Here is a 17,383-nt window from a genome sequence, read left to right as displayed (position 1 = left end):
TATTTTAATCTAAATCATTGATTAAGATGTTGTACTAGATGGAACCCTGTGCCACTCCACTAGAGATCATCTTCTATGCTAACATCAATTTACTAATCAGCATTCTTTGGGTTCATTTATTCACCTAACTGTTGTTAATTCATCTAATGGTACTATTGTTTAGTCCATATTTCTCCATCTTGTCCACAATGATATCATGATAGGCCTGGACAAATGCTTTGCTAAAGTCCAGATGCATTATGTCTCCTGCATTCAGCTGCTCTCGAAATTCACTAACGCTGTCAAAGGAAATGAAGCAAATCTGACTCTTCCTCAAACACACCATGCACTTTGATGATTCTGAGACTTTGCTCATGTTCTTTTCTCTGCCCAGAATCTTTTTCCATTCCACCTGTCTACTCGACTGTTTCTGTTGCTCAGATGTCACCTCCTCAGTGAAGCTTTAGTCCTTGACTCCAGACATAATTATTTCATGCCTGGTTCATTTCTCCAAAGCTCTTTATACATAGCATCATGTCCCAGCTGTTTGTTTATGCTTATTCTCCTCTCCCTCACTAAGAATGAGCCATGTATTATTTAATAGATGTTTGATGACTTCAATTCAACTAGATCCTGGTGCCTACTAACAGTCGCTTCCTTTCGAAAATACTCATAAATCACTCATTCCCAAATCCAATCTAGCAAGCACAATGTGCTCCCTAAGTACCAGTTCCCAAGAAAAGGAACCAGGGCTTCTTGGCAAAATGGCTGATGCCAGGTCTAGGCATAAAGTGTAAAAGATGAGCCTAGAACATCTTGGCATGCCAGTCAGTGAGGAAGCTATCAAAAGCAAGGAAGCTATCAAAGATAAAGAAACTATCGAAGACGATTAGGGGTTGTCAAAAACTGAGAAGTCAAACTGAAGAGGTTTCCATTGTCAAAGCTTGGATAATATGATTAATAATTAGAATAATTACTGCAATGAAAGAAAATACATAAAATATGTCTAAACGCATGAGTTCATAATAATGGTAAATAAAAGGTAAGAATTCAACATTTATCCTGCCTTTTCATATCTTACCATACTAACCATACTTTAGGGATCCAATAGTTGAAAAAGGAACTATTTTCTTTATAGAAGCATTCTAACTAATAAATTAACAAAGAGTGATATAATTAGAATATCACCATTTTACACCTACTAAATGAATGAAGTAATGTAGTCTAAGCCATGATGATCCATGGCTCCTAAAATCCTTAGGTAAAAAGCTGATGAGGAACTTTACAATGGATGGCTCCAGCTGACAACACCTAAACCCCACAGATCAGACCTTACATCGTAAAAGGAGAGACAACTAGCCTCCTGGTATGGTGCAGGAGGAAGTACACAGCACCACCTACGTGGTATCCTTGCTAAAACCTTGCACGTGGCACTATCAAGACTCTAGATTCAACTAGCAGTTTACAGCAATAATAGGATTTAGAGTGAAACAACTCCATGGGGAGGCGACTGCGGGAAATCCTAAGTGCATATGACCTGCTTCCTTCCTTCCTTTCTCTCTCTCCTTTCCTTCCTTCCTTCCTTCCTTCCTTCCTTCCTTCCTCCTTCCCTCCCTTCCTTCCTTCTTTTTTTTTTTGACAGAGTCTTGCTCTGTCACCCAGTCTGGAGTGCAGTGGTAAAATCTCAGATCACTGCAAACTCCGCCTCCTGGGTTCAAGTGATTCTCCTGCCTCAGCCTCCAGAGTAGCTGGGATTACAGGCGCGTGCCACCATGCCCAGCTAATTTTTGTATTTTTACTAGAGATGGGGGTTTCTCCCTGTTGGCCAAGCTGGTCTCGAACTCCTGATCTCAGGTGATTCCGCCCACCTCAGCCTCCAAAAGTGCTGGGATTACAGGCGTGAACCACCACGGCGCCTGGCCTGACCTGCTTCTTCTAGATAAATTGCAAGGAGGAAAAAAAAGGGGGGCGGGAGAGGAACCTATAGATCAAAAAAGACTTAAGAGCCACAAAAATCAAATGCAAGCTTGGACCAGGCTTGGATTCTGATTCAAGTAAACCAACTAAAACGAATGTTTGTGAGATTATCAGGGGAATCTGAACATCAGATATTTGAGGATCTTAAGAAATTATTATTAATCCTGTTGGTATCATGATAGTACTGGGATTGTGTATTTTAAGAAAAGATCCCTTATCTTTTAGAGATAATACTGAAATATTAAATATAATTTCAGAGGAAATGATATGATATCTTAGATTTGCCTCAAAACTACCTAATAGGGAGGCAGTGGAGGTTGGGACGAGGGGTGGAACAAGAACAGTTATGAATCAATTATCGTTCTATATGAGTAAGAGGTTTATGCTTCCTTATATTGTTCTCTCTTCTTTGAACATGTAAAATTTCCCATAATTATCTTTTAATCCAATGTAAAATTTTACCTAAAATTGTTATTGAGCTTACAGACCTGTTTCAGGACACACTTTCCCTTTCTGAAAATTTAAGCATTTGCCAGAAGAGCAGTTTTTTCATTCCTGCCTGATTCTCCATGATACCACAAAAATCACAGTCGTGTGGCCATCACAATGACCAGTTCTCTTGGTCCTCCAGGACAGGGTTCTTGCAGAACTCTTTAGAGTAGTTGGACCCTTCCCAGTCACTCTGTGCACATAGGGCTCTGGCCTCTGTCACCAGTGTTCACACTAGTCGTTTCCATACTGAAGCACATTCTCCTTGACAGAAAGGACAAGATTAAAATAAGAGTTTTGGGCCGGGCATAGTGGCTCACTCCGCCTGTAATCCCAACACTATGGGAGGCTAAGGTAGGAGGATTCCTTGAGGCCAGGAGTTCGAGACAAGCCTGGGCATCATAGTGAGACTCTGCCTCTACAAAAAATTATACAAATTTTATACAAAAATTATAAAAATAGCCAGGCATGGTGGCATTCACCTGTAGTCTCAGCTACTTGGGAGGCTGAGGTGGGAAGATCGCTTGAGCCCAGAAGACGAAGGCTGCAGTGAGCCGTAATCATGCCACTGACAAAAAAATAAAAAATAATAAAATAAAATTTTAAATAAGAGTTTTATTCAATTTTCTTTGTCATTTATCAACATTGAAAAACTACAATACCTTTTATCATCTGGCTCTAAACATACACAAAAGGATCCTTTGTCATCATTAGATTTTTATTTTTTAAATAAAGCTGGACTGGGCCGGGCATGGTGGCTCACACCTGCAATCCCAGCACTTTGGGAGGCTGAGGTGGGTGGATCATCTGAGGTCAGGAGTTCAAGACCAGCCTGATCAAACATAGTGAAACCCTGCCTCTACTAAAAATACAAAAATTAGCTGGGTGTGGTGGTGTACACCTGTAATCTCTGCTACTCAGGAGGCTGAGGCAGGAGGATCGCTTGAACCCAGGAGGCGGAGGTTGCAGTGAGCCTAGATTGAGCCATTGCACTCCAGCCTGGGTGACAAGAGGAAAACTCCATCTCAAATAATCAATAAATAAATAAATAAATAAAGCTGGACTGGGCATTTTTCCTCTATTTTTCTAGATCTCTGTTATTCTTAAAAATTACTGTTCTTTCTTTCCCTCTTTGTCTTAGCATCACTAGTTTCTTTTGGCACCCTCTCCCCTTTGTTCAGAATTCTTGCTCTTTTACAATAGCACAGTAGAAAGAGAATGGGCTAAGCTTTTTTGATGGAATTATGCAATGTTGGTGAGTACTGGAATGTGGACAGTGTCATATTCTATTCTAGAAGTATAAACTGGTATCACTTTCCTGGAAGGCAATTTTACAACTCCAAAGCCTTTTTAAAAGTGTGTACTTTGTGACCAAGGAATTCCGTTTTTAGGAATTAATCCTTGAGCTTCAAATCACTAACAAGTAAAAAAAAAAAAAAAATTGATCCTAAGCATATGGATGCGCACAGAGATTTAGCTAAAAGAATGTCCAAGACAAAATTTTAAATATATTTTAAAAATTAGAAGCAACTTAAATACCAAAAAAAAAAAAAAAAAAAAACCAGGGTTGCCTAAATAAACTATGGTTTATCTTGCAGTGGAATATCATCTAGCCAAAAAGATGACATGTCAGGATATTTTATGATATGGGGAGATGTTTATAACATATAATTTAAGGGAGAAAGGTTGATGTTTTTAAATTTAAAAAAATTAAAATTTTTCTAAAAGTGAGAAACATGAACAAAACAGTTGATAGAGAATGTTTCTCATTTTTAAAAAAAAATGTGTGCATGAAAAAAAAGACTGAAAAATTATATGAGAAAGTTAAATTAACTCCTTTTATTTTATTCTCCTTTCCGCACACATGCTATAATAATTTCCATAATGGATATTTATTATTTTAAAGTAAAAAAAAGGAAGTAATCAATGAAATAGGAAGAGGGTACACAGGGCCAACCGGGACCACATCACAGTTTTCTCCCTTTGTCGGGTGCAGCCTGTTCTGGCCTGACCACCTCTCATCAGCAACCACTGACCTCCCCTTGGAGGGGCTTGCTGCCCCAACTCTATGTGCAGAGACCAGGGGGCAGCAGCAGTGACTGTTAGGGGGTTTTCAGCAGGTAGGAGGAAGGCTCCTACCTGCCCAATAGCTGCTAAAAAAGGAATTTGCCCCAAGAATGTGGGCCTGGCCAAGGCAAGGCCAAGAAGTCCAATCTGTCCTCAGCTCTGTCTCTGCAAGGGCACAGTCTGGCCCCACCCTGGGGTTGTTTTAGAGCTTGGTGGCTCACCTCTCAGCAGTTAACACTGTTCATTCAAGAGGTTTCCCTGGGGTTTGGGTTAAAGCCGTTGGCCTCTGCTCTGCAGTCTCTTGTGTGACTCACTGTGCTGTTTTGTTCATTATTATGTTCTACTTCCTTCCTAGCAGCCTCCCTGGCTCTTCTTAGAAATCTCTTTTCCTCCTTCTCTTCCTCAAGCCCAATTTCAATGATAAAGATTTATGAATAAGCAAGGGAGTTGGCAGTGTGTGTGATTAGAACCCTTAGCCTTAGAGTTCTCTAGACTGCGGTTTAACTTACCAGAGTAAACAAATCAGAGAGAGAAACAGAGAGGGGAGACAGAGGGAGAGGGAGAGGGAGAGAGAGAGGGAGAGAGAAAAAGAGAGAGAGAGAGAAGAAAAGAAGTGTGTGTTTTAAAAGAAAAGAAATATTATGCATTATATCTAACAGGGGAAATACTACAAACATGCATCACTGTGAGCATTTTATTGTCTTCTGGCTCCTAAGGTCTAGGATATGTGGTGCCTGTCCCTGAGTACTGGATTGCATTTGTCCTAAATTCTGAATCAGCTGAAATACACATTAAAATGCATGATGCTGCAGCACCTTACTGGCAAACCCCACAAACCTCCTAAAGAAAACAAAATGATACAAACAAACAGCAGCACCAGTAGGGTCTTTCGAAAGCCCAGAAAAAGAAATATTTTTAAAGTTTTTGAATTCTAACTCATTTTTATATGTATTTCAAGGCTGAGTAGTTTAAGACATTGAATGATTCCAGTGTTCCCAACATGCCTTTTAGTTAGCTCCCTTGCTGTGCTGACGAAGAATGCAAGAACATGTTATTGGAATTAATTCTGGATATGATGGAGGCAACATAGAGCCCTTGAGTACCAGGACCAAGGCAGCTTTCTTGTGGGTGGACGAAATCGGCATCTTCATGGTGTGACAGGAACAACATAGGAAAGAGCTGTCTAAAATAGCTGCCCCCACTTCTAAAATACCTGCTGTGTCACCACCAGTACTTTCTTCCTCTGTGATACTGGGCTCTCGGTATCTTCACTTGAAAATACACCTGGTGGGGATAACACACAAAATCCTAAGACCATCATGGAAAGGATGGAGGAACAGAAGACAATCATTCTTCTCTCTCCTGTTCTTCATGGAGGCCTCTTTATGAATCTCAAAATACTGCTTTGATTTCCCACTGTACACACTGTCCCTTATGTCCTTTCTTTCACTAAGAATATATGTAGAGAAGGTTCCCAGACAACCCCCTCTCCACCAAATCAATGAACAGAATGTTAGGACTGAAAAGAATTTCACAAAATTCTTATTCTGATCCCTGAAGCAATTAGGGTCTTTCCCCAGCTTAAGCAGTGACAGGTCCAATGGCCAGTCCATCCAGTGTGAGTTCTAGACCCTGCAAGGTCAGCACCCAAACTTTCTTGTGGGTGTCCCCACTTTCAAGACCAGCGGCTCCCCTTCCTCTCAGATGCCTGCAGTTCTTGGGTTTGCTTCATCTCAAAAATTAGCTTTCAAGACAATATCTAAACCACTTCTACTCTAAAGTACAGATTTCTAGCACATAGTAGGTAATTAATAAATATGGGTTGAATGAGTGAATGAATGAATGGATAATATCATCAAGTGCTGCCAAACCCAGAGAAATATGTTATTGAGGATCACTAAACCCAAGTTACTGAAGTGAAGGTCTTGCCAGAAAATGTGAGAGAGGGTTTTTGCTTTGAGGTATCTTCCTGGGTCCCCTGAAATCCCAGCACTGTGCAGGACTGTAGGTTCTCCCTGTGCTAAGACTCTACTTCTCTAACATCTCTTGCATCCCTTTACTTCTCTTTATCCTATACTGCTATTCTCTTGCTGAAAAATATATTATTCCTTAACTAGCATTGTGCCACAGCCTTCTAATTTATCTCTTGGCTTCCCTTTTCCATCATGCCCTCCTCCCCAAATCACATGACCTTGCATCCATAATCCTGTAGGGTCTGATTCCAGATCTATTGCTCTTATCTTGTATTTCATCACACACCTCTTGGTGTGTTCCAGCCCCTATCAGTTCTGCTCTAACCAAAAGCTAAACTGAACTACTTAGAAATTCTCAAACACTCTGTGCTCTCTCTAGTTTTGGAGTCTTTGACTGCCGCTAACATACTGGGAAACATCTTTTCCACTTCATCACCATTTGCTCACTGCCACTCACTGCTTAGTACCCAGTATAGATGTCACCTCTTCCAGAAGCCTTCCCTGAGACTCTAAGGAAATGTATGTCCATTGTGGGTCAGCTGAGATCTTTACTTCATGATGTCCTCACTCTGGAACTCAGGCTAACCAAGCAGCCACCATCTGGAGCATAGAAGAGAGCAAAAGAGGGAGATTGGAGACTTGGATGCTAGCTCTCAAAGCTTCCACCTGGAAGTCACACTTTAACACTTCCATTCAATTTTCATTGCTCAAAGTAAGTCACATGGCCATATCTAACTTCTAGGGGGCAGGGAAGTGAAATCACACTATATGCCTAGAAGTGAAAAGAAAGAGAAATGTTTGTAAAACAACCCTAGTGATTTACATATTCAAGTAAGTGGAGGCCCGGAAAACCCCCAGTGGATCTGATAACCTTACTGAAAAATATTTAATTTGCATGAGGGTAGTGGAAGCCATATTACAGGAAGCTATGGAGTGATCGAGAAGTAAAGAAATAATAATAGTGAGAAGAGATAGCTCCTTCAAGATGTTTGACTGTAAAGGGCAGATGAGAGGTAAGTGGTGGTGGCGGGTTGTGGCCAAGGAAGGATAACAAGTTGGTTGGTAATTTGTATGAGTGTGGCTTGAGCATGTTTAGAGAACAACCGGATATGTCCAGATGGGCAGATGAGAGTTTGAAGATCCATGAGAGAGGAAGAATTGGGTAGGATCCTTGAGCTAGCGGAAGGGATCAAACTCCAAAGTATGATAGAGGGATTGGCCTCAGATGAGACTAGGCTTCCCTCCTCCAAGTAGCAGAAGCAATGGAGAAAGAGGGAGTGCAGAAGTTGATCGATTTCTAGATTGAAACACAGGAGGTTGAGGGAATTCTTGTTCAGTGGCTTCTCTTATCATTTTGAAATTCATTTATATAAAGCTGTCAAAATGTGTTCCACTTAGAGAAATTTAGGAAATCATTATGAGAGAGAGAGAGAGAGAGATGCTCCTTTATAACACTTGTGATTTCCTAGAACAATGGTTAGGAGGATGTTAGCATATCTCACCTCCACCCCACCCCCACCCCGTGCCACAATTGAGCCCAATTTTAGGCACCATGGCAGTTTTAATTGCCAAATGCAATCTCCTAAGCACATGCATGAGCCTGATGAAAAATGGTTCATCTATAGTAGTTGGAAGTAGGAGTTTGAATATAGCTGTTAAATGAAAATCTGTTTCTGCCCAAACTTACCCAAAAATATACCGAGATATTATTAACTCTGAAGGCTTTGCCCTTACTTTCTTCTTGTCTTCAACCTGAAAATGATTTCTCAGCCCATACTATACTCACACAGCTCAGGTCATTGCTTGGCTAAGAAAGATAATCTTGTCTGACCATTTTCTTTGGAGCGTAAGAAGATGCCTTCAAGGTCTTAGGACATTGCTACCTTAGGATGCTGCTCCTCCAGTTATTTTGGGAGCTGCTGGCTCAAAAAAATCATAATCCCCTCTGCAAGTTCTCTTCTGAACCCTGCAAGCTTGGTCAGGGCTCATGATTACTTTTTTTCCTCCTTCTTCAAATAGGTTTTTTTTTTTCCCCTGGGTTTAAACAGAGAGGGCTTCCTGGCTAATTTAATTTTGGTTCCCCTTTGTTACAAGCAGATGTCACTTTTACATCTGTGTCACTTTTACATCAAATGCCCCATGTCTCCCCCCACCAGCCCAGCAGATGTTACTACTATTAGCCAAACTCCAGCAAAAAGGTAACAGGCAGCCCCTTCTGCTAATTATAGCATTGTGGGAGTGAAGAGAAGGGGAGGAGAGGAGTGGAGTGGGGCTTTGAAATGTCCTTAAAAGTTCTTAAAAGAATGGATTTTGGAGATCTGTACACCATCACCTATATAACACATACACATGGGGTACCTTCAAAGTTAACCCAGATACAGAAACATCATCTATGAGTTAGCCATAAAAGTTCAACCCAAACCCACACAGCTAGCCCACTGCAAATGCCTTTCAAAGTGAGATCACCCTGAACATACTGACATTTACATACAAGATAAAGCACCATATTAATTATGCATAAATACCATATATAATATTATAAGACAAAACATAATCAACCTAATACAAATACACCTTCCAGTAAATTCCTAAAAAATAAAATTTTCCACCTGGTTGCTTTCTTTTCTCCCATTTGATATCCTAGAGCCTGCTTTTTGATTTAGCCTACCCTCTTCCACATGTATTATAAACATGCAATAGGAAAAATCCTGTGTCTATGCACCATCTAAATCTCAAAGTCAAGTGTTTAATATACAATTCAAGGAGACTTACCAACATCATCATCATTGCCATCATCATAATACTGGTGGCTAACAGTCACTGGATTCTTTCCATGTGCCAAGCACTGTGTTAATTGCTTTGTATACGCTATTGTCAATCAGTTAATAATTGTTAGTCTCACAGTGCCAGGAGGTTAGTTACCAGAACCTCAAAGAGTTTCTATTATGAAACGTGTATCATGGTTGCTAGGCAAATGGAAAGTGTGGTGGATTCTAAAATGCTAGGAAAATGTAGTGGGTCATCAGATGTGGGGCTGCTGTGACTGGTATGCTTTCTGTTCTGGGGAAATGGTGTCCCATTAAATTCTGTCTAGGTTATTTTCTTAGCGCAGGTGAGTGGGAAAGGCTGCTGTCTGCAGAAATCTTTTTGGAGAAGCCCAAGGACAAATCTTGTCTATTCTTTCTCGGTTGAGAGAAATGTTGGTTCTGAGTTGAGTATGCCAGACAGTAGGCTAGCTGTGCTGAGATAATTTGGATGCAGCATCAAATAAAGCAATCAAAAAGAAAATTCCTCTGAAACTCTCACTGGTATTTAATATTTTATTCATTCCCATGTTATTGTGCTTCGCCTGCGGTAAAACAGCCTCAAAACAGCCTCCTAGGAGTGAGGCATTAGGAGGCTGACAAGCATTTTCCCATGAATCGCTACTACAATACAATGGCATTTTGTTTGCTGTTTTGTTTCCTTGTCTTCTAACATTCTTTCTGACTTTCAAGGAAAAAAAGAAGAAAAAGAAACCCTCCTATGAATGGTGAAGAAAAGGAAAGAAAAGTTTCTTTTAAACTTTCAACCTTTTTCAGTTGGTATTGAGTAACATGTAAACATTTTTTTTCCTGATAGTATATATGCTGGTAATCTCTTCCTTTTTGGTGCTTTAAATGGCCTTTTCCCCTCCTTTTATCACATAGCATTGCTTTTCTATTATTGATTCAGAAAATCGGCAGGGGGAAAAAGTCAACCGTGTACGCATACTAAGAAAGGGAAGGCAGAGGCAGATGGATCCAACTCATCCATCTATCCATGTGGTCATTTATCTATCAATCCATCCTGCTACCCACCCGCCTCTATTAAAATAAATAGTAGGCACTGTACACATTGCTGGTTGGCTGAAGTTGTGATCTGGACAAAAGGTCTGTTTGGGGAAAGGATGCTGAAGCTTAATTCTATTTGTGCCGGTTGAAAATCAGGAGGGGTTTTTCTACACTTCACTTTTATTAGATTATTTCTTATAGATGGTTTCTTTTTTCCTCCCAGACGCGTGGTGGAGGCTGCTGAAGCAGTTGGTCTATAGTTGGAATAATTAAATTAACCATTTAGTACAACTTTTAGGGGAGAGCTCGCGTGTAGAAAGCACAACTGGAACAAAACAGGGCGCTGGGGCTGGGGCTCTGGCCTGGCCCAGCCCCGCACGCCTTTCATCTCCTAGCAGAAGCAGGACCCCGGGCCACAAAAGACGGGCGGAGGGACGATAGGCCAGGGGTGGTGGGGGAGGGATGGTGACACTGAACAAAATAAACCTACAAGGTCTACAAAGGGGAAAATGAAGTCAAGCGCATTTGCTCATCCGACCGTGTGGGCCCGGCGCTGAAAGGTCTCCTGGTACAAAGGCGAAAAGGCTCACGGCACCCCGACCCGGGGCGGCCGGCAGCAGGGGGCGCCCAGAGAGGGCTGGCGAGGCGTTCCGGAACCGCGGGACGGGAAGGGACCCCAGGACCGGGAGGGACAGAGCCCCGGGCCTGCCCCTTGACCGCCCCCCGGGCACCCTCCGCGGCCAAGCACTTCCCTTGCCAGCGCCCTTCGGCTGAGACCTCGCCCAGATCCCTTAGCTTCTCCTTTTGACACCCTCTGATGCCCCGTCAGCATCCAGGTCCCCTGAGGTGCCCACTGAACTCCCCACCCCAACACTCCCTTTCGCTCAGGAAGTGCCTCTGTGCACCATCTAAATTTCCAAGTTCCACATCTTCACCTAAGAGCAGTCCTCAGAAACTGGCAACATGAACCCCTCTACTCCGAGCTCCCAGCACTTTTTAGGTCCTAGTCTCGCCTCATCCCCAAAAGCTAAAGGGGCCTGGGAACTGTCAGCAAACTAGGACCCACGGTGAAATTGCCCTGCCCTGCACTCGACTCGGGCGTAGGGATCAGGCCCCGGGCGCACAGCGGTGGCGCGGCACCCGGGCGTAGCTTCCGGAGTAGAGCGCGCGCTCTGCACCACGCGGAGACACACCCCAGGTGCAGTAAGGCTCTAGTGCCAAGCGGGGTGTGAACCTGGTTACTGTCAAAAATAGGCCTTGGAGCCGAAATTCATCACCTGCTGGCCACCCCTGGTCACTCCGTTCTGCAGGGAAACGCGCTTAAACCCTACAGCAGAGGAGCGGGCTGGCGGTGGACACCCCGGCCTGTGCTCCCTACATCCACATCTCCCGAGCGCAGGCCTCGGCGGCAGAGTTGCGTTCAGAAAACCAGCAAGCACATCCCCCAACCCGAAATCCGAGGGAACGAAGAAACTTGGACGATCTCAGCCTTGTGCTTGACAACCTATCCCCCACCTCCCGTAAGTGGTTGGGGAGGGGGATGAGCGTGGGGGAAATTCCATGTGTGGAGTCCAAAGGGATACAGCCACCTCCCGGCCCAAATGCAAATTCATATTCATGAGAGCAGGATAAATAAAGACAAATCTCCGCTGTGATAGCACTTGGATTCGCATCCGTCTTTGCTGGCCTTTAGGTTTAGGGGACTGAAGACAGATGTTTGCATCCCTTTTCTCCTCTTGTCTGGTGACCATAAAGAAAAACCATTTAGAGCGTTGCAATTTGTTTCCCGCCGCAGTAAAACCTTGTATACATTTATTTTCATTTCACCCCCGTGCACAAAAAAGTGCACACTGGTCACCAAGGGCCCTTCTTTATCAAATACGCATTGTACAACATACAACTGCAATAAAACTATCAGCCCTCCCCATAAAACTATCACCAGGATCCTCGGTAGGTCCGGCTCCCTGCACTCCCGACTTTAGCGCTTCCTCACGCCCCGAGGATTTGCAACCACCTGAAACGAGCCTGAAACTCACCCTGCAGAGAAGCACAAGGCTGGGGGACCGCTGTCCCTGTTTAATCCATTACTGCGTCCGCGGCAGTTTAGTGCGCAATAAAACACGGTGGCAAGGGAGAGCGGGCGCCCATCCACTCCCCGGCACTAGCATCGAATTAAACCACTTAGTTTGGCAAACACTGAACGCCTAAATGCCCCTATAAAGACTTTATGAGTTTGTTACTTTAATTACTGACTTGTTACAGAGCACATAAAGGGGGTAATGAATGCAATAAAACTAATTATCTACACATTTAATTCATATAAAATATCCAGGGTTTGTTTACACCACACGGCGATTCAGCTAAGCTTTCCCCCTCTTGTCCACCGAGAGGAAGGATTTAATGAAATAGTTTCCCTTATTCTGCTAGGGCCTAACAAACCAAATGAAAATTACCCTCCGCTTAAATCATGGGGCCACTGAGGTCCACAAATCACTGCTCGCTTCTTTGTCTGTGCCTCGCTGCCAGCACCCAAAAGCCTGAGGAATCGGACAAGAAAGGTGCCCGACCTGGAGCCCTTGCCTGGGCATTTACATGGCAAGAATTTCCCTCACTACAGTCCGCAAACCTAAAAGGCAAACAGACACAATCCCCGGGTCTGTGGAGGATTGTGGGCACCTGAAAAAAAAATAGAGGCGAGAAAGAGGGAGAGCGCCCGAAAGAGATGAAAGAGGAGATACATTTGGGTACGCTTCATGCTCGCTTGCCAGTTATGGCGTAATTAAAACGAACAACCTCACTGAAACTCCAAACCAACCAAATGCAAGGCTTGCGCTAATGCAAACAGACAGAACTGAGAGCAAAGAACACAACGGTCGAGAATCCAGATGTTTTACATTCAAAAGCTTTCCTCAGATTTTTTTAATTATTATTTTTAAGTGGCTGTATACCCTAAGTCTCTTGAAAGCACATTTAGCTGCAAGAAGAAATGCAATTTACAAGATGCTTTCTCTCTGTCTCTCTTTTTTTTAACCCCCTCTACCAGGTGTATTTTTAAAGAAATCCGCTTATCGTTCACATAAACCCCCTTGGCCCACTTACTCTATGTTACAGGGCGCCTGAGTCTTGCCAATGTCCCAGTCCTTTATAACATTTCATGCACTTCGGGGGGTAGGCTTGTTGTTAAATTGAGCGTGTAACACTCTTACAAAACAGGTTTTCTATGACATCAAGGTTTCTTCTCCCTAACCGAGGGGGAAAAAAAGAAGAGGACGAAGAAGGGGGAAAACACACACACTATCTCAATTTATGCCTCAGGTATATGATCAGTTAAAAAGGCTTAAAAGCTCGGGGAAATTGGATCAGGGAGAATCGTCACCCAACTTTCATTATTTCCAAGTAGTGTGATTGAATTAAAGGGCAGGGAGCTGGTTAGAAGGGAGGATCAGGGGCTCGGTGCGTAATGGTGTGGTATTAAATTCTAATTAGAGATGCAGGAATCAATGATAGGGAGGTTGGACAGCTCAGTTCCCCAGTGCCAGCCCAATAGACGGATGAGTTATTGTCATGTAAAAAGCGCCAGCAATAAGACCAACCGCTTTGCTATTGTCCAAGTGGAAAGAGCCAAGTTTATTATGAGGACTATATGCTCTAGAGACCTCAGACAAGGCATCTCATAGGAGGCTTTTTCATAAAACTAGGCTCTGCTGGTAGTAAGGAGGCCAGTTTGGAGGCAGGCGTTGAGCTGTGCACATCTCCCCACTCCAGCCACCTTCTCCATATCCATCTTTTATTTCATTTTTCCACTTGGCTGAGCCATCCAGAACCTTTTCAATGTATAAAATGGAATATTCTTACCTCAATTCCTCTGCCTACGAGTCCTGTATGGCTGGGATGGACACCTCGAGCCTGGCTTCAGCCTATGCTGACTTCAGTTCCTGCAGCCAGGCCAGTGGCTTCCAGTATAACCCGATAAGGACCACTTTTGGGGCCACGTCCGGCTGCCCGTCCCTCACGCCGGGATCCTGCAGCCTGGGCACCCTCAGGGACCACCAGAGCAGTCCGTACGCCGCAGGTAAGGACCGTCAGCTTTCTCAGCGGAGGAAGCCGCCTTTCCGCCCGTATATAGGAAGCCTTGATTGCATTTGAAAATGGAAATGTGTTTAGTATTTACCAAACGAAATTTGCTTACACAAATGAAAGAATTTATCACGTTAGAAGCGATTGCAGGGAGGGGTAATTCACTTACAGGGTTACACTATCCTAGTCACACCCGAACCGCCAACAAAATTATCTTAAGCTGCCAAAATGATAGGCATAATTTATTTACTTTGCGATGAGACGTAAAGCTTAGAAAATAATTAAATAACAAAGAGTAAAGCTCATTACTGGCAGTGTCTCTTTTTTTAAGAACCGACAGCGGCTCACACCTCTTTGGCTGGTCATTTTTATGATTATTTCTTTAATTTATTATTATTTTTTTGCAGCTCTTTCCCCCAACTTTTGAGCCGGGTCAACTTTCTGAGAATTGAAAAGTTCCCAAAGTGGGACTGTTTGGTAACTTCTTTCCTGGCTCCCTGATATTCCGACTGATGTTTTTGGATTTTTTTCCTCTCTGGTTCTTTCCTGCTGAAAGCACTGTCTCAAGTCCGTCACATCGCGCTGTTTCAATCCACCCAAAGGCGCTTGTGCCAGAAAGGACTCCGCCAAGCCCGAAGTTTGAGCCCAGGTTTCCGCAGATAACAAATTTCCTCGGTTTCTTCCCGCAGCTTCTCTCGGCAACTCTCTCGCGCGGGTGTAGGTAGCGGCTGCCGGATGACCTGACCTTGGAGTCCTCACATTCTAGCTCCACGGCCGGCGAGCTGCCGGCTGATTTGCTCACTTTCTGTCTCCTCTGTCATACTCTATCTAGTTCCTTACAAACTCTTCACGGACCACGGCGGCCTCAACGAGAAGCGCAAGCAGCGGCGCATCCGCACCACTTTCACCAGTGCGCAGCTCAAAGAGCTGGAGAGGGTCTTCGCGGAGACTCACTACCCCGACATCTACACTCGGGAGGAGCTGGCCCTGAAGATCGACCTCACAGAGGCGCGAGTCCAGGTACGCGCGCCCGGAAACCGACCCCGCTCCGCCGCACTGGTCCGGGGAGGTGTGGGGTGAGGGGCGGCTGGTGAAATTCGAAGTCCTGGAGCCTCGAGTGAGAAGGACCTAGGGCCCCATGGCCGATCAGAAATACTGGATTTGGTGTGGCTGTGCGTTCGAGAGAGGCTTAGAGCGCACGCTCTTGGCATTTTATTTACAGTTGCGAAGTGTTTCCCACCCGAGCAGAGACATGGGGGGGCCTTGGGACATGGATGAGCGATGCAATTTCGGGGACAGGAAGTGCCTGTGGTGGAAGGTGTGCAGACTTTGCTCCCGTATTATTTTTCCTTCTCCCCTCCCGCCCCCCAAAAAAATGCCTCCTAACTCAAGTGCTTTTAACCTGGCCCCATGGCATATAGGTTCATTTTCCCGGAAACTGTGACTTGCATCAGATTTGCAAAGGGTCTGTGACTTCATGAAGGTCAAGAACCATGACTTACTCCAACCTGTTAGACACAGGTGCGCTCACTAGTTGGCCACAGCGCCTCTCTGGGTGAGCCCCCGACCGAGAAGCGGTGCGCACCATCGCACGCTCTTCCAGGCTCAAAGGCCGGGGATGGGCAGCGGAGCAAACCCATAGGATCCCTTTTCCTTCTACCAATTAGAGTTTAACTTTAGAACTTAGGCTTAGGGGTGAATGGCGAGCTCGGGGCTCGCTCAAGAAGCCGAATGAACAGAGGCCCACCAAAATAAGGCCTTCTCTTTTCGGGTCTTTCTGGGACCTGCGGCTTTTTAAACTCTGCCGCAAGCCTTCATGTCCCTGGCGTGCTCACTCCCCCTAACAAAGTTTCTCCGAAGATGCACAGCAATAAGAAGCGGTAGACTTGGTGGATGTGCTCGCGGGGGTGATCACAGCGCATGGGGAGGAGGGTGTTAAAACAAGCCGAAGTAGAACTTGGGCCACCCTAACCGGTGCTTTTCTTTCCCATTTTCTTCTTTCTCCCCCTGCTTCACCATCTCTCCTTCCGTCTTGGGCCAGGTGTGGTTCCAGAACCGCCGCGCCAAGTTTCGCAAGCAGGAGCGCGCAGCGGCAGCCGCAGCGGCCGCGGCCAAGAACGGCTCCTCGGGCAAAAAGTCTGACTCTTCCAGGGACGACGAGAGCAAAGAGGCCAAGAGCACTGACCCGGACAGCACTGGGGGCCCAGGTCCCAATCCCAACCCCACCCCCAGCTGCGGGGCGAATGGAGGCGGCGGCGGCGGGCCCAGCCCGGCTGGAGCTCCGGGGGCAGCGGGGCCCGGGGGCCCGGGAGGCGAACCCGGCAAGGGCGGCGCAGCAGCAGCGGCGGCGGCCGCGGCAGCAGCAGCGGCGGCGGCGGCAGCGGCGGCAGCTGGAGGCCTGGCTGCGGCTGGGGGCCCTGGACAAGGCTGGGCTCCCGGCCCCGGCCCCATCACCTCCATCCCGGATTCGCTTGGGGGTCCCTTCGCCAGCGTCCTATCTTCGCTCCAAAGACCCAACGGTGCCAAAGCCGCCTTAGTGAAGAGCAGTATGTTCTGATCTGGAATCCTGCGGCGGCGGCGGCGGCGGCGACAGCGGGCGAGCCAGGGCCCGGGCGGGCGAGTGGGCGAGCGGGTAGGCCCAAGGCTATTGTCGTCGCTGCTGCCATGGCTTTTTCATTGAGGGCCTAAAGTAATCGCGCTAAGAATAAAGGGAAAACGGCGTCGCCCTCATTTCAACCCCACTCCTACCCCCTTCCTCAACCCCCAAACAAAACAAACAAACTTCCCTGGCTTCGCACCTGCCTGGGGCCTCGCAGCGGGGCCAGGGCTCCGCCTGCTGATCGGGGGTTGTGAGCAGCGCGGCCTGGACGCGGGGCACTCTCAGGGGGCTGTGTCTGCGTGTCAGTTTGTGTCTGTCTCGGGGAATGTGTGTCTGTGGCCCAAGCAGGTGACAGGAAGAGATGGGGGGCCTCAACCAACTCAGTGACTTGTTTAGAAAAAAAAGACAAA

The 17,383-nt window shown here is 45.6% G+C and overlaps 1 protein-coding gene and 2 long non-coding RNA genes across 3 annotated transcripts in view; 1 reads left to right on the top strand and 2 right to left on the bottom strand.

Moving 5' to 3' along the window:
* Positions 1–14,390, bottom strand: part of LOC134809826 (uncharacterized) — a 48,628-nt gene extending 34,238 nt beyond the window's left edge. The window contains exon 1 of the long non-coding RNA XR_010156384.1: positions 14,153–14,390. This is a non-coding gene — a long non-coding RNA (uncharacterized LOC134809826). The remainder of the gene's footprint in view (positions 1–14,152) is intronic.
* Positions 5,425–7,043, bottom strand: LOC134809825 (uncharacterized). Its single transcript, XR_010156383.1, has 2 exons — positions 6,969–7,043; positions 5,425–5,796 (listed from the first exon to the last, which is right to left on the bottom strand). It is a non-coding gene; the product is annotated as an uncharacterized LOC134809825 (long non-coding RNA).
* On the top strand, positions 13,929–16,998 carry PHOX2B (paired like homeobox 2B). The gene is made up of 3 exons (XM_001149518.5): positions 13,929–14,369; positions 15,207–15,394; positions 16,416–16,998. Exons 1-3 carry the CDS (start codon positions 14,129–14,131, stop codon positions 16,929–16,931), a joined length of 945 nt encoding a protein of 314 aa, XP_001149518.1. The 5' UTR covers positions 13,929–14,128; the 3' UTR covers positions 16,932–16,998.
* The last annotated feature ends 385 nt before the right edge of the window (positions 16,999–17,383 follow it).

Source organism: Pan troglodytes, chromosome 3, assembly GCF_028858775.2.
Source record: "Pan troglodytes isolate AG18354 chromosome 3, NHGRI_mPanTro3-v2.0_pri, whole genome shotgun sequence".
Lineage (NCBI taxonomy): Eukaryota > Metazoa > Chordata > Mammalia > Primates > Hominidae > Pan > Pan troglodytes.
This window is presented reverse-complemented; position numbering and strand designations above follow the sequence as displayed.

What these genes read in the sequence shown, in the direction of transcription:
- PHOX2B (XM_001149518.5), top strand. Translation starts at nt 14,129, where the DNA reads ATGTATAAAATGGAATATTCTTACCTCAATTCCTCTGCCTACGAGTCC. An exon ending in GAGCAGTCCGTACGCCGCAG is followed by an intron (nt 14,370 to 15,206) that starts GTAAGGACCGTC and finishes TACTCTATCTAG; the next exon opens with TTCCTTACAAACTCTTCACG. An exon ending in TCACAGAGGCGCGAGTCCAG is followed by an intron (nt 15,395 to 16,415) that starts GTACGCGCGCCC and finishes GTCTTGGGCCAG; the next exon opens with GTGTGGTTCCAGAACCGCCG.